Here is a 15,313-nt window from a genome sequence, read left to right as displayed (position 1 = left end):
TTATTATTATTTTTGTTTCAAAGAAAGTTAAAAGAAAAAAAGAAAAAATAATAAATGCACGTGAATTAAATCATATATGATAATTTATATATTAAAAAAATCATATATGATAATTGAAATAAAAAAAAAATCATATAATAATTAACATTTTAATAATATTTTATATTATATAAATAAGCAAATTTTTTTCGTACGCTATATTTTTGCTTCCGAGTTAAATAATTAAAGTTGTTAACTTAGCATAAACATATATAATATTATTATTTCATTATCAAATTATTTAAAATTTAAATACTTCTTGATTTTATTTCAATAAAAATCAACTCATTTTAAATTTTTTAATCTTTTTTTTTTTTTTTTGAGAAATTAAATTTTTGAATCCTTATATATATATATATAATACAATATCAATCGATTTGAAAATTCTATAAATATATACATATAGGCCAACAACATTATTTTACATAATAGGGTTTTGAGAATCAATTTAAATATTTTATATAGTCCTCTCACACGGCCAACAACATTATTTCACAGTGAGGGTTTTGAGAATGGATCAAGAAGAAGGTAAGTTGTTCAAGTGTCCTATATGTGATAAAACTTTCAATTGTGGTAAAGGACTCGGAGGTCATATGAGAATACATAACCAACCGACGACGATGACATCAACATTGTCGTCGGTACCTTCATCATCTTCATCTTCATCATCATCTTATAAGTGTTATGTTTGTAACCGATGCTTTTCTCAAGAGAAGGGACTTCACGGACACATGAGAGTTCACAACGATAGAGACTGGAAAGGCGTTATGCCACCAGCGAAAAAGCATGCTATTAGAAAAGATAATAACCACGATGAAGTAGCTAATATTACTCAAAATATAGCTACTTCATCGTCAGGTAATAATAAAATAATTCTACATCTCGATAATAATAATAATAATTATCGAGATGTAAATGTTAATATTGAAACTGATATGGTATCGTTGAATTGGTCTATGACTGGTAAAAGAACAGGTCGAGTTTCAATTAATGTTAATAATAATAATCTTCAAGAAGAAGAAGAAGATGAAGAAGAAAGAAGAGCAATGCTTCTTATGATTGACCTTAATGCTCCACCCCCCGGTGATGATGATGATCATGATGATGATCATGATGATCATGATGATGATGATGATGATGCTGATGATGATGATGATGATGATGATGATGATGATGACGACGATGATGACGATGATGAGGCTAGACTTTCAAATTAATGTTATTCATAGTTTCTGTTTCTTAAATTATTGTAATTATAGTATGTTTTTTTCCATGATAGTACTGTTTGAGTTAGAAGCTACTATCATTTATTGTTTTATGGTCTTATTAATTTTTTAATATTAGTTTACCTAATTTTTCTGTTAATTATCAAAATATAGTGTGGTTTTTCTGTTTAATTATTCTGTTTAGTTATTATTTGATTTGAAGTACTTAATCGATTGAGTAAAATCTTTAGTATGAATACGTTAATAAAGAATCAATCAAAGAGAAATTAAATCATGATGATATGACTTAATATAATTGCTAGAAATATGTATAGATTCATGTCCTCAGATCATACCCTAATTAAACATCTAAACAAATAGTATTTAATGTTAATCTAAGACTTGAGTAACTTAACAAAAAAAAAAAACTGAGTAATAAATTACAATCTGTTGTAAACATACAACACAAACTCAGACCAATCTAAGGTTAGATAATCAACAAGAATTAAAGTGACAAAACCAGAATTATAAACAATATAATTAGAACATGAAAAACAGAGAGAAAACACAAGAATTATCCTGGTTCGGATCTCAAAAGTTGAGTCCTACTCCAGCTCTCCCCCAAGGAGATTTCTCCACTATGAATTAGCAATTACAAAACACCAATTTCAGTACATAACCATCAAGAACAATCACAGTCAGGCTTGGCTCTTCAACACTCAAAACTAGAGCAATTTAGCCAATGCTGAACTTGATTTTCTTCTGCAAGATCTCTCTCTAATTCTCTCTCTCTGTTTCTGTCTCTGTCTCTCTCTTTTCTTGCCTTTCTCTGATTACAAACAAGAGTTTAATATATAGTTGTTAGTAGCTGACATGTCCAGCCCTCAACAACTTGAGACAAGTTAGTTATTTAACTAACTAACCAACTTTCCAAATAGGAATGAGTACAACTGAAATTAACTGATTTTCCAATTGATTTGGATATAAGAATAGGTTTAGTTTAGAGTGGATTATTTACGACACAATCTTTAAGATAATAATAATAAAGAAATCAAAGATTATTTAGTAGTAATTTTTCTCTCATTTAGAGCTAATTAGATAATTAATCACATTGTACTTAAATAATATTTATACCAAAATTGTTAAATATAATTTCCTATTTACAACTTTCATGCCTGAAATCACATGACGAATTTTTTTTCTCAAATTTTTTTATAGCGGTATTTAGTATATAAGCATAACGAAACGAATACCATTGTGAAAAAAAATAAAATATTCCGACATGTAATTTTCGGGCACAAAAATTAAATAAGAAATTGTAATGAAGAAGTTCACAGCAACAGTCCTCTATATTTACAATACATAAATTTATTGATCATCTATATTACTAACATGTTTATTTCGGTTCAAGCTAAGCTATGAGTATGTATACATACAGTTCATTATATTTATACCATCTGATTATATACCATCAAATCGATAGTATCTGGGTTCATAAGGTTATGTTGTATAAGATTTTACCTTTCATTTATAAAATTAAGCTTAAAATAATATGTAAACATACATCTCCACATTGGAAAATACAAAAGATTGATTGTTCATCAGACCTCTCCTTGGAATATTAACTCACCAACTAACCCTTTTCCCAGTTTTCAAATATAGTTACAAGCTGACTAGCTATCCAAGAAAGTAAACACTCTCATCTAATCAGATTCTACTCGGAAAAGTTTAGCCCGAAATTCACTTATGAGTTTTGTTTAATTTCTTGAAGCATTTCGACTACCTGCTTCATTTTCGGTCGCTTGGCTGATGTGCTATCAGTGCATAGCAATGCAACTTTGAGAGCTGCAAGCATTTCTTTCCTCCACCCAAATGAGACCGTGCTGAGTTTGGCGTCGAGTATCTGCTCTGGAGTTTCGCCTCTTGCAGGAGCGGTCTGAACCCACTTCACTAAGTCTACTCCTTCACCAAATGCATCGTCAACTGGTAATCGAGTGGTGAGAATCTCGAGCAAGACAACACCATAGCTGTAAACATTTCCTGGGGCTGTAACTTGCATAGTGTATGCATATTCTGAAATCACAAGGCAATGAAAATGAGAGAAAATTCATTCAATCTCATGTAAAAGCAATAACTAATAAGAGCTAGCGAAGCTACTAAGGGTCTGTTTGGTACACCGTATTGTATAATACAATATAATTTACCTGGAGGAATATAGCCAAAGGAGCCTGCAACTGCACTAATACTTGCAGTGCCTCGGGATGGATCTAAGAGCTTAGATATCTCGATCTCCCCAACCAAAGGCCTGAAGTTGGCATCTAGAAAAACATTCACAGACGAAATGTCGAGATGGATAATAGCCACGTGATGGAGAAAAGCCAATCCTTCTGCCACTCCAATCGCGATAGAGAGTCTTGTAGGCCAATCGGGTTCATAATCAGGTTGCTTAGCGGTTTCATGAAGAAGCTGTGCCAATGTGCCATTCGGTAAGTACTGATGCAGTAGAAGAGCAACATCTTCATAAATAACAAATCCAATGGGCCTTTCCAAGTTGTCATGACAGAGTTTGCTCAGTCTTTCGAGCTCTTTGATCATCTTATGTTGGTGATGAATGATTGTCCTGTCCATGGATTTGAGTCTTTTAACAGCTAGAATCAGCCCTGATGGCATAACTGCCTTGTAGACAGTGCTGAAAGTTCCACTGATGAGCTTGTTTGAATCCTTCATAGTTGCCTTAACAACAGCCTCGAGATCGATTGCTTGTCTTAGATTATCAACAAAAACGTTTCCAGCTATTATCGTCGGTCGGTTATTTACCACTTCTTCTTCAATACCTGCAGCAGCTTTGGCTTGTCTCTCTTGTTTTTCTCTCATCATAAATAGGAGAACAACTATGGTAACAGATAGAAAAACAGTCAAACCCGAGCCAATAACAGCTAAGATGATCCTGTAGGAGACCTTGTGATGGCTCTGTTGATCAAGGCTATCAGCATTCCCACATAAAGAATCCAATGGCTCTCCACAGAGTCCTTTATTCCCAACAAAACTTGAATTTGGACTCTTTTGAAATGGAACAAAAACTGGCACTGGTCCATTGAACAGATTATTTGAGAAATTAACTTCAATCAAGCTCAACATACCTTTCAATGCAGATGGGATGTTACCAGAGAGCTGATTATTAGAGACATCAAGAGAAACCAGCTTGTCAAGTTTTCCTAACTCAGCTGGAAGTGCCCCATGCAGATGATTAAAGCTCAAATTTAAAGCTATCTGCAAATTCTTAATGTGACCAATCTCAGATGGGATAGTGCCAGTAAGATAGTTTCTGCCCATTTGCAACTCAAGCAGTTTACCACAGCTTCCGATTTGATGAGGAATCTCTCCTCTAATCGAATTCTGACCCAATAGCAAGTACTGTAATCTAGACATGTTACAGATATCCACTGGTATGGTACCATTGATTCTGTTATTGCTTAGATCCAGCTTATTCAGATTTTTGCACCCGAGAATCGACTCGGGTATGTCTCCAAACAGACTATTTCCAGAGAGAATCAATTCCTGAAGATTCATAAGCTTTCCAAGCTCGGGTGGAATCGTTCCAGTAAAACCGTTCGAGGCTAAATTTAAGAGGGTCAAATTAGAGCAATGAGCAAACTCAGAAACAATCTCACCAGAGAGATTATTATCATTTGCTTCAAAGTAAGTAAGGCTACTAATGTTTCCAACTCCTCTAGGAATGGTACCTGTGAAGCCATTGTTTCCAATTCTTATACTAGAAAGACCTGTGCAGTTCCCAATATCTTCAGGAATTTCACCACTCAAATTATTCTGAGTTAGAATCAAAACTTGAAGCTTCCCTAAACCGAAAATGCTCTTCGGTATAGGACCTTCAAGCTTATTAGAATGCAGATTCAGCAATTGCAGCTCAGAAATTGAGCCAAGATTATCTGGAATTTTACCACCTAAGTTATTCTCATAAGCTGTAAAAACTCTCAGGTTGGTCAAATTTCCCACCCAAAATGGAATATAACCACTCAATCTATTGCTAGAGATATGAAAATCTTTCAATCTCTTTAGCCCCTTAAGTTCATCTGGTATTTCTCCTACAAGCAAGTTATTGGAGAGGTTTAATGTTCTAAGGTTTCTGAGGTTACCCAACTCTGGGGGAATAGACCCCTCAAATTTATTAAGATACAAATCAAGAAACTCAAGCTCAGACAAGTTCCCAAAAGTTGAAGGAATTGAACCATGGAAATTATTGTAAGAAAGGTCAAGCCACTTCAAACCTTTGAGCTCAGAAATTAGACTGACATTACCTCTGAGTTCATGATGAGAAAGATCAAGCTTTATGACCATTGAATGGTTGTAACCGCATGTAATACCAGGCCAAGAGCAGTAATCTGAGCTTTTGTTACCCCATCCAGGCACTGAAAGCTCTTTGTTAATGGCTGACAATGTAGTTTGATCTTGAAGTTGAGCACCAACAAAATGTGATTTTGACAAAAACCCAACTAGCAGAAGACATAGCCATAACAATTTTTCCATTTTTTGTTGGCTTGGCTTTGCCTTCTACTGCTGGAAAAGCTTCTGTTTTAGGAAACAAAATCAATTTCAGAACCAAACCCAAAACTCCAATGATCAAAGAGCCAAAAGAAGAAGAAGAAGAAGAAGAAGAAGAAGAAAAACCCTTCAATGCCACCCTCCAAAACTCTCAACTCTCAAGAAGACAAATTTTCTCTCTTCACTGCTTCCCACCTCAGCTTCAAGTTTCCAGAACAGTAAAAGAAAAACCTTAAGCTAAAAAGAAAAAAAAAACGCCACCTTTACCATTCTGTCATTAAAAAAATTATTTAAGTGGCTAAAATAGAAATGCCCACAAAATCTAAAACACCAAAGAAAGTTTTGAACTTTTCTTGAATAAGAAAAAAGGGCAAAAATTAAAAATAAAAAATGGAACTTTAAACCCCCCAAACCCCAGAGGTTTTTAGCAAATCAATGGTTTATAAGGAAACCCAGATACACATATCAGAGAAAGTGAGAGTGAGAAAGGTCCAAAACAAGAAGAAGCAAACAAAAGGGTAGCAAAAAGGAGTTGCATTATAGATTATAGAACATGGGTTGTGTTTGGAAAATGCCCATATCTTTCTTATCAACTAAACATGATTAATTACAGAACCAAACAAGAGAAAAAGAAAAAAAAAATTACTTTGAGGGTCAAGAAAGCAAAAGACTTTCTTCTATGAATGAAATAGAAAAAGAAGAAGAAGAAGAATAAATATAAAACAGGTGTATACTGTTTTTGGGGTACAGATATCACGGACCAGGTGTTTTTTTTTCCCTTCTGTCTCAAAGAGAGAGAGAGAGAGAGAGAGAGAGAGAGAGAGAGAGAGAGAGATTTGTGGGTCTGATAGTTAAGAGGGTGAGAAAGAAAATTCCTTTCTTTGTGAGGTAATAAGCTTCACGAGAAATGGGCAGTCATGAGTGAATGCAGCACTATACACAGAGGCCATTAGAGACTGTAGTGTAGTGTAGTGTTAAGTAGTAAAGCATTATGGGATCTGATACTTCATACTTTCAATTCATTGTTGTATTTGTATCTATAAATGTATGGTTCTAAATATGTTGTTTATGTTTATAATTTAATTCATATATTTTTTTGAATAATTATTTATTTATTTATGGCTAATTTTGATTTTTCTTTTACTTAAATTTTTTTTTTTTTTTGAATAAAAGCGTTTATATATAGAAAAAAGAGTTAGATTTCGTGGTCGTTACAAAGGATAGCATTCGGGATAGTAGATACATCTACTATACCGTTAATGTTGTTGGCAAATGTCCATTTAGCCATATTATGGGCCACAAAATTACAGTTTTTAGTGATAAAATAAAAATTACAGCAATACATAAAAGCAGAGAGAATTTTACATTGTCTAGTATAGTTCTCAATCTCCCACAAGGTGTCATCACCTTTTAGGTCGTTGATTAGATTCTTGGAATCGCTCTCCACTATAACAAAAGGATGATGTCTTGAGACTGCCGTCTCCAAAGAATTTTACTTAAACTTTGACATATATTAAATTATCTCTTGAATTTTGTAAGTCGTTACAAATTAATCTCGAACTATTGAGATTATTAAATTTAAGAATTTTTGTCCAATTTTACTAAATAAAGTCTAACGTGATAAAAATTTTAGGAGCACAATTTATTACATGTTAAAATTCAGGAAGCATAATTTGGTAAATACTAAAATTTAAGACACAATTTAATATATAATCGTCGTATTAATAAAATTGAATGAAATTAGATAAAAAAAATTTAAATCTAACAATTTTTATTTATTTATTTATTTATTCTTAAATCATCATATTTTCTTGGAGCTTTTATAATAATTATTATAATACCAAAGTTTCAAAGTTTGAAGGAACATTAAATTAAATTACATGAGTAGGACAAAAATATCAGCCACAAATTCAGATCATTCTCATAGGAAATTTGTGGGTTTTTTTTAATTAAAAAAGAAAAGAATAGTGGATTTTAATGGTTAATAAAGCTGCATTTTCCATTAAAAAAAAAAGAAAAAAATAGTGGACAAAGAGAAAAGAGTTTTCTATTTTTTATAACTAGTAAACATTATAGTGTGGCCATTTAATGATCAAGAAGTATTAATGTGTATTTAGTATTATGTTACTAAAATAAAAACATTTAAACCCAAAAAAGGAATAAACAACATGTAGGTCCCATCTGCCTAATTTCTTCAAGGTGCAATGTATAAGGGATGATAAGTTGTGTTTATGGATAGTTTTTGTGTTGTGTCAAGACTTAAATAATATAAGTAATGATGAAGCTAAATTATTTTATTTTTAAAAAATTACATGTAAATTATAATTAAAAATAAAAATAAATAATTTTTTATTTTATGCATTCGCTCTCATACAGTTTTAAGCTAGCTTCTTTGTTGATTATAAATATATTTCAAACGACTTATTTATTATTCATATCTAAAAATTAAACTGATTTTTTTTATAAATAAAATTGGTCGATTTGACCAGACCCGTTTAATTCATTTATATAAAGAATTATGTATAATTTTAGTTAATTTATCAACCCAGTTATCAATCCAAACTTGTTTACAATCGACACTATTTTTTTAATGAAAATGTTACTTCTATTAAAGATGAAGCAAATCAACAAACAAAATAGGTTGAATACCAGCATAGACAAGCCCCCATCGGTAGCTAATTTAAACAATTTAACATGTTTATATCCTAAATAATTTATATGTAATAAATATAAAAATGTATACTTTCAATTAAATTGTTGTCGTATTAGTTTTGAGTTAGGCGTGTTAATTCAAATTAACCTGTTCAATAAATTGGTCATGTGTCAACCCGAAAATACTCAAACTCACTTAAAGAATACCTAAAGTTATTTATTTGGTTCGAATTTTAAGTAAAGTTATCGTCTCTAACATATTTTGTCGCCCTATTGAGTTCATAGATATACAAATAATTGCTTCCATATCTTTTGCCTTCTGTTTATAATATTGTTGGTTTTAAATAAAATAAAATGAAATGAAATGAAACTTCATATAATTATAAGATGAGTTCGTATGCTTGAGGGACATAGATTGTATACCTGATTTTTTATATTTTCAAAGAAAAAAAAAAGCATTCAAGAGTAAAAGAAACTGTTTATCATACTCTTGATGTACTAGAAAAAAGTAAAAACCTATTATTGATGTTAAAGTAAAGATTTGATGTGGAAGAAAATTTGTCATTTTTCATATGAGAGCTTGATAGTTCATATAACAAACAAAAAGTCCATCAAAAAACCTTGTGAACAAAACCCTATTATTGACACTAATGGATGGAGAGTTGAGGAAGGATAGAGAATATGAAGGAAGAAGAGGAGAATAATAATTCTTTTATATTATTTGATAGGAATAGGATGGAGATAGAGTGATTAAATGATAGGTAATTATTAATTTATAAATTTATTATATTAGGATTTTTGTCCATCGAACTTTGACATGTACCAAATTATGCCCTCTGAACTTTTAAGGTCATTAAAAATGCCCCCTGAACTGTTGAATTTAAGGACTTTTGTCCAATTTTAGTAAAAAAAAAGTCTAAATAGATAAAAGTTCAAGGGACATGATTTAGTACATGTCAACGTTCGAGGAGCATGATTTGGTAGATATTAAAGTCTAGGGAGCATGGTTTAGTACATAAACAATCACTAAAATAGTAAAATTGAATGAAATTAGACAAAAATCTTTAAATCTAACAATCTTAATAGTTCAGCCAAAAAAGTTCAGAGAGCATGATTTGGTACATGTTAAAGTTTAGGGGTAAAAATCTTAAATAGCCTTTTTATTAATATTTGTTGAGAGCATTTATGTAATTTACAATAATTAAAGAGAGAGAGTTTCAATCCTTTTATTATTGGGGGGATTCCAAATTAGAGATTTGAATAGATTTGTTATTTTATTTTGAAAAAAAGAATAGAATTGTTATTCTTTCATCTCTCTTTTCTCTCCTTCAATCTCTCTTGTCAAACAAAAGTATTTGCTATCTCCTCTCATATCTCTCTCTTCTCTCCTCTCCATCCGTCCACTTCTCCCTCTTGTCAAACATAACATAAGTAGAATAAAACTTAAAAAGGAAAGAAAAGAAAATCCATATGAATATGCGACAACAAAATAAGAAATGGAAGTTGTCTGAAATTGAAGATGAAAATAATTACATCCATTACATTAGAGCATCTTCATAAATTAAATTATGGAATCTCATACTTTTTAATTTAATAAATAACAGAAAAAATCATTAACCAAGTATACTGAGTACCTTTAAATGCTAAATAGCAATTCAATAGTCTATCTTTGTTTTTTCCTTTTATGAAAGTTAGTTTTACCATATCTTTTTTCTTCAAAACTTAAAATGCTCACTAACTCTAAATAAGGCTATTTAAGAAAAATATACATATGCATAAATAATTAAGGGAAAAAATCTATAGAGTTAAGACTTAGCAAGTAGACACTAGGTGAGAGACTAAAATAGAAACATCATAATTTCAACATAAATAATCATTTCCCAATTCCAAAAAGATTGTTCTGATAAGATTTTTATTCCTCTGAGAAAGTTACCAAGTTTTCCCACTCAGAGCCAGAAAAGCCCCATGGATTCTCATAAATATATATTTGTATGATTATTATTATTGTTATTATTTAAATACATAAAAAAAAACCTAGGATTCTCTTCATGTAGATTTTTACATGCCTAAAGAATACACTATTTTTGGTTGATATTTCATTTATTGGAAGTTGACAACACACTCATAAATAGTAGGCAATATTTTCTTATTATTATCTCTAGTTTAGAATATTAGTATATACTCTAGTCCAAAATCAATTAAAATTATTATTTTTTTTAAAAAAAAAATTATTTATTTATGTTGGTTTGTCTTATTTATGGGGCCCTCTACTCTACACCCATGAATGGTAATAATAATTAATCAACAAATAATAATACATTAAACTAAGCACATCTTTCTCCCTCATGATTATCTCTGTCTATAGGTGCTTATTATCATTATTTCATTTAAATTTATTTAATTAGTATTATTTCATCTTCAAAACCCTACTTATGAAGAGAACATCATTAAAGTATATATATATATATATAAATATTGTTATATAGTTTTTGTTTGATGACTAAATTATTCTCTTATTCTTTAATATATATCACTTATCTCTATCTTTGTTCACCTAATTTAATTAGGTATTTTTTTATATATATAAATAAACCTTAAAAATCTCAACTTATTTGTAAAAGTTATGACAAGTACAAAATAAAAATATGCATGTGAATGTGGGTGTGGGTTGGTCATGGGAATCACATGTACAGGTCTAAAGAAGCAAAAGAATTCTATATATAATATATATGAAAATATATGACAGTAGCTATTAATAGTAATTTAATTAATAAAAATATTTTAAATGCAAATTAATAAAATGGAATCATTAACTCAATATTTATAACTTTTTTTTTTTTTATTAAAAAATAAATGATGTTATTGAATATGAAAAATGTTGGACAAACTTACTTGTCTGAAACTGATGAGCAATAAATTTTTCTAAGTTGTTCTCACAAATTTGCCTATTTCATAAATGTCAAATATAAGAAAAGCAATCAATCTATATAATAAAAAAAAATTATCTTATATATTCAAATTTAAATAAAAAAATAAAATATTAGTTAGTCATAAAACAAAATAAATAAATAAAATAAAATAAAAAGTAAGTTTGGAGTTAGGTTTAGAATTTTTGTTACTTGAACATAATAAATAGGTTTAAAATTAATTATAAATAAAAATATATTAATTAAGTTGTAATTTTCAAAATTTAATTTAAAATAGTTATAAATAGTTTAATTAAGTTGTAATTTTTGTTATTAAGTTTGATTTGATCAATAGTTATAAATTATTATACCTATCTATTTGTAAAATACCCAATATTCCTACCATACTAGTCCTCTCTCTATATATATGTATATATATGGTGTATTTTACAATCACCTATATTTTTTATTTGATCGAATTTAGAATCCTTAATTTATGACCAAATCAAACCACATAAAATGACATAAATAATAACTCAAGATAAAAATTCAATTGATATATATGTAGCATTTTTATACATGAAATATTTGTTTATATTTATTTAATAAAAGTTTATCTTAAAAAGGTGTATATTTTCTATTTTATTAAATGAGAATTTAAAAATTTGTGTTTTTGAAAATAGTACATAAATATAATATTATTTTGAGCCTAATTTTAATCAATATTTTTTAATATAACTAATATATAACCACCCCAAAATTAATTTTTATGTGTAAAAAAATAAAGAATTTGATTATAAAATACCTGTAATTTTTACAAAATACAATTGTAAATTAGGATTTACCGTTGTTAAAGGAACATTGCTATTGGACACCAGTGATGCTTAACACTTTCTAAACATGTCGTTTTGCGATTGGTTCATGATACTCTTTAAAAATTATTTTTTTGCTTGAAAAACCTCAAAAGCTTCATTAACTAGAAATGATAGTGGTGATCACATGAAGATTCACCTCCTGAAAATTAAGAAAACTTGAATACCTATTTGTTGAGCCCAATTTCGAGTGCATGAGTACCGCTATTAGGAACTCTCGAAACCCAAAAATATTATAATCTATATTATCTAATGAAATTCGATATTTAATTAGACTAATAAATATTAACACGTACAAAAATATTAAGGGCCAGTTTGGCAAAGTTGTGTTGTGAGAAAAAGCAATTGCAGCTGTGTTGTAAGAAAAAGCAGCTGCAACAGAACTGTGAAAAAAAGCTGAGATGAGTGTTTAGTAAATTATAAATTTTAAAATACTGTGAGCTGTTAAGATATATTATAATGATAATAATAATGTTATAATCTAGTTTATTATAATCACAAGTATGTAAAAATTTATTTGATATAATATTTTTTTTATATATTTTTTATTTTTTTAAAATATAAATTTATATGCATTTGATAAAAATAATTTATAGTATTTTTATATTATGATTTATCAAATGTAAAAAAAAAAATTAGAAACTCAATTATATAAGAAAAATTTTAAGTTGATGTTGTTTGTTAATATTAAAATATAATATAAATTATTTTTTTAAGAAAATAGAGATTTAATAATTATTTATTTTATTATAATTAATTTATTTTAAATATTTTTATTTTTTTAATATATAATCAATAAGTAAATATAGTTTTAGTACAAAAAAAAAATTATTATAGTCTTTTAATAAAAATAACTTTTTTTAAAATTTGGATTAGAGCAGCTTTAGCTTCTCTAAAAATTCTTCAAAAAACTGTTTTTTGACTGCTTACAAAACACATTTTTATCACAGCTTTTTCAAAAAGCAGCTTTTAGCTTTTTTAAAAGTTGCACTAACATGCCCTAAGTTACGCTGATAACCTTTAGTATATTATGAAGAAGAATATGATTATAGGGAAATGTGTAAACTATGTTTGGTTGTGTAGGGTAATATATAATCATATTCCTATTAATTAAATTACATTGTATGGTTGAGTACAAAAATCTTATATATTATTTTAAAAAATAAAAATAAAAATATTTTTTTTATTATATCTATTTAATGTTAATTATATATAAAAATAAAATAATTATTTATTAAAGAAATATATTTATTATTTAGTAAATATTAAATGTTATTGTATTTTTTATTAATTAAAATGAATATTTCTATATATTTTATCACTATATTATTTATTTTTGTTTGTTATGTCATTTATGTACACCATCCGCATAAAATTTATGTATAATAAATATATATATTATTACTAATAATATAAAAATAACTCAATTAAAAATAATAATCTCACAGACTAAATATATATATCGAAATATTTTTTTATAATAAATGATAATATTATTGGTATTTAAAATTATTTATTAATTTAAAAATACTATTCAAATTAATATAATGAAAGGTAATAATTCAATCCTACACTTTTTTAAGGTATGAATAATAACTTCCTCAAGGATAGTTATATTACTAGGGGAATAACATTACAAGGTTAAATCCTCAAAACAAATAAGATAATGTTTCATATTACCGATCTCTTACTAGCATTAACTCATTCCGAAGAACCGCTTATTAAAATGACTGAGTGACAATATACTTTATGCAGTTCCTCTAGCAACGAGCATTATATTAACACTTATTGAATTCTAAATTATAATCTAATAAGCAAGCAAGGAAGCACATATTGGAAAAGACAATCTCTTGAAATTAGAGATTTGGAGGGAAATGAAACCATTTTTTGTGAAAGAAAATGTCAATCAAAGGTGTCTCAAAAGAAGATGTGACCATTTGTAGGGATCTACTCTCTTACATTTTTGTTGTGGTTGCCTAGTCAATGTCTTTCACTTTTCAGTCCTCTAACTCTACAAACCCTTTTTATTTTTTTTAATCTTAATTTTCAAACTTTCACTTTGGAAAGCAAACTTTGGCTTGTAGTTGTTCCTTTTGTGCTTTTTTTTTTTTTCTTTAATAACAAAAGTTTGTTTTAGGAATACACAATATTAATGAGGAAAATGTTAAAAAAACAAAATACACAATATTAATTAGAGAGGCCCTATTAATAATGTGTCATATTTGTTATCTATAACCTCTATAAAAATGAGAATAATTTTGGGCTTTCCACTAAATAAATTACACAATTAGCCTTTACTAGATATTAAATTACAAGAAAAAAAATTCATTATTTTGATAACCACAAAATAAATAAATAAATAATTTTCCTAATAACAACCAAATATACACAATTATTTAAGTGAATCTTAATCTTTCCCTCCTATTAACATTTTTTATTAATCCTTTTATTTTTTTTATAATCTTCTATAATAATTTTTCTTTGTAACTTAAATTATATTTTTAAAATACTTTTTTTTTTTAATTAAAAATTTACTTCAATCCTAGAAATAATTTATTTATTATTTTATTTAATAAAAAAGACAATAAAAAAAACGGGTAAATACTATTTTGGACCTCGTATTTTACAAAAATTAACTATTGGACCCTTTATTTTGTTAAATGACAAAATAGACCCTATATTTTCCAAAATGATAAAAATAGGACCCTAAGCTCAATTTTTAACAATTTTATTTTTTTATATAACTAACTTTAAGACAATTTCTAACATGAATGGATACAAAAAATGTAACCAGTTTTTTCATAACATCTATAGATCAGATTAATATTAAGATTTATTTTGATAAAAAATCAGTTCATGATCTTATTTGTACAATTTTAGAAAATACAGGGTCTATTTTATCATTTAACAAAACAGATCAGAGTAATTAATAACTTTTACAAAACATAGGGTTTAAAATGGTATTTACTCTAAAAAAACACACATTTGCTTATACAAGTGTCTTTTATTTATTATAAAAAAAAAAACCAGACTTATAAATCTTTAAAATTATTAAAATTTATATATAAATTTACATTTA

At 27.9% G+C, this 15,313-nt stretch overlaps 1 protein-coding gene across 1 annotated transcript; it reads right to left on the bottom strand.

The window, feature by feature from the left end:
- Positions 1–2,747: 2,747 nt before the first annotated feature.
- Positions 2,748–6,815, bottom strand: LOC115709717 (leucine-rich repeat receptor-like tyrosine-protein kinase PXC3). Its single transcript, XM_030637889.2, has 2 exons — positions 3,449–6,815; positions 2,748–3,317 (listed from the first exon to the last, which is right to left on the bottom strand). The coding sequence occupies exons 1-2, from the start codon at positions 5,787–5,789 to the stop codon at positions 2,989–2,991; spliced, it is 2,670 nt and encodes an 889-aa protein (XP_030493749.2). The 5' UTR covers positions 5,790–6,815; the 3' UTR covers positions 2,748–2,988.
- Between the last annotated feature and the right edge of the window lie 8,498 nt (positions 6,816–15,313).

Source organism: Cannabis sativa, chromosome 3 (genome assembly GCF_029168945.1).
Source record: "Cannabis sativa cultivar Pink pepper isolate KNU-18-1 chromosome 3, ASM2916894v1, whole genome shotgun sequence".
NCBI lineage: Eukaryota > Viridiplantae > Streptophyta > Magnoliopsida > Rosales > Cannabaceae > Cannabis > Cannabis sativa.
This window is presented reverse-complemented; position numbering and strand designations above follow the sequence as displayed.

Excerpts from the sequence above, each read along its gene's own strand:
- LOC115709717 (XM_030637889.2), bottom strand. The coding sequence starts at position 5,789 with ATGGAAAAATTGTTATGGCTATGTCTTCTGCTAGTTGGGTTTTTGTCA. Across the intron at positions 3,318-3,448 it reads CTTTGGCTATATTCCTCCAG|AATATGCATACACTATGCAA; the intron begins GTAAATTATATT and ends TTGTGATTTCAG.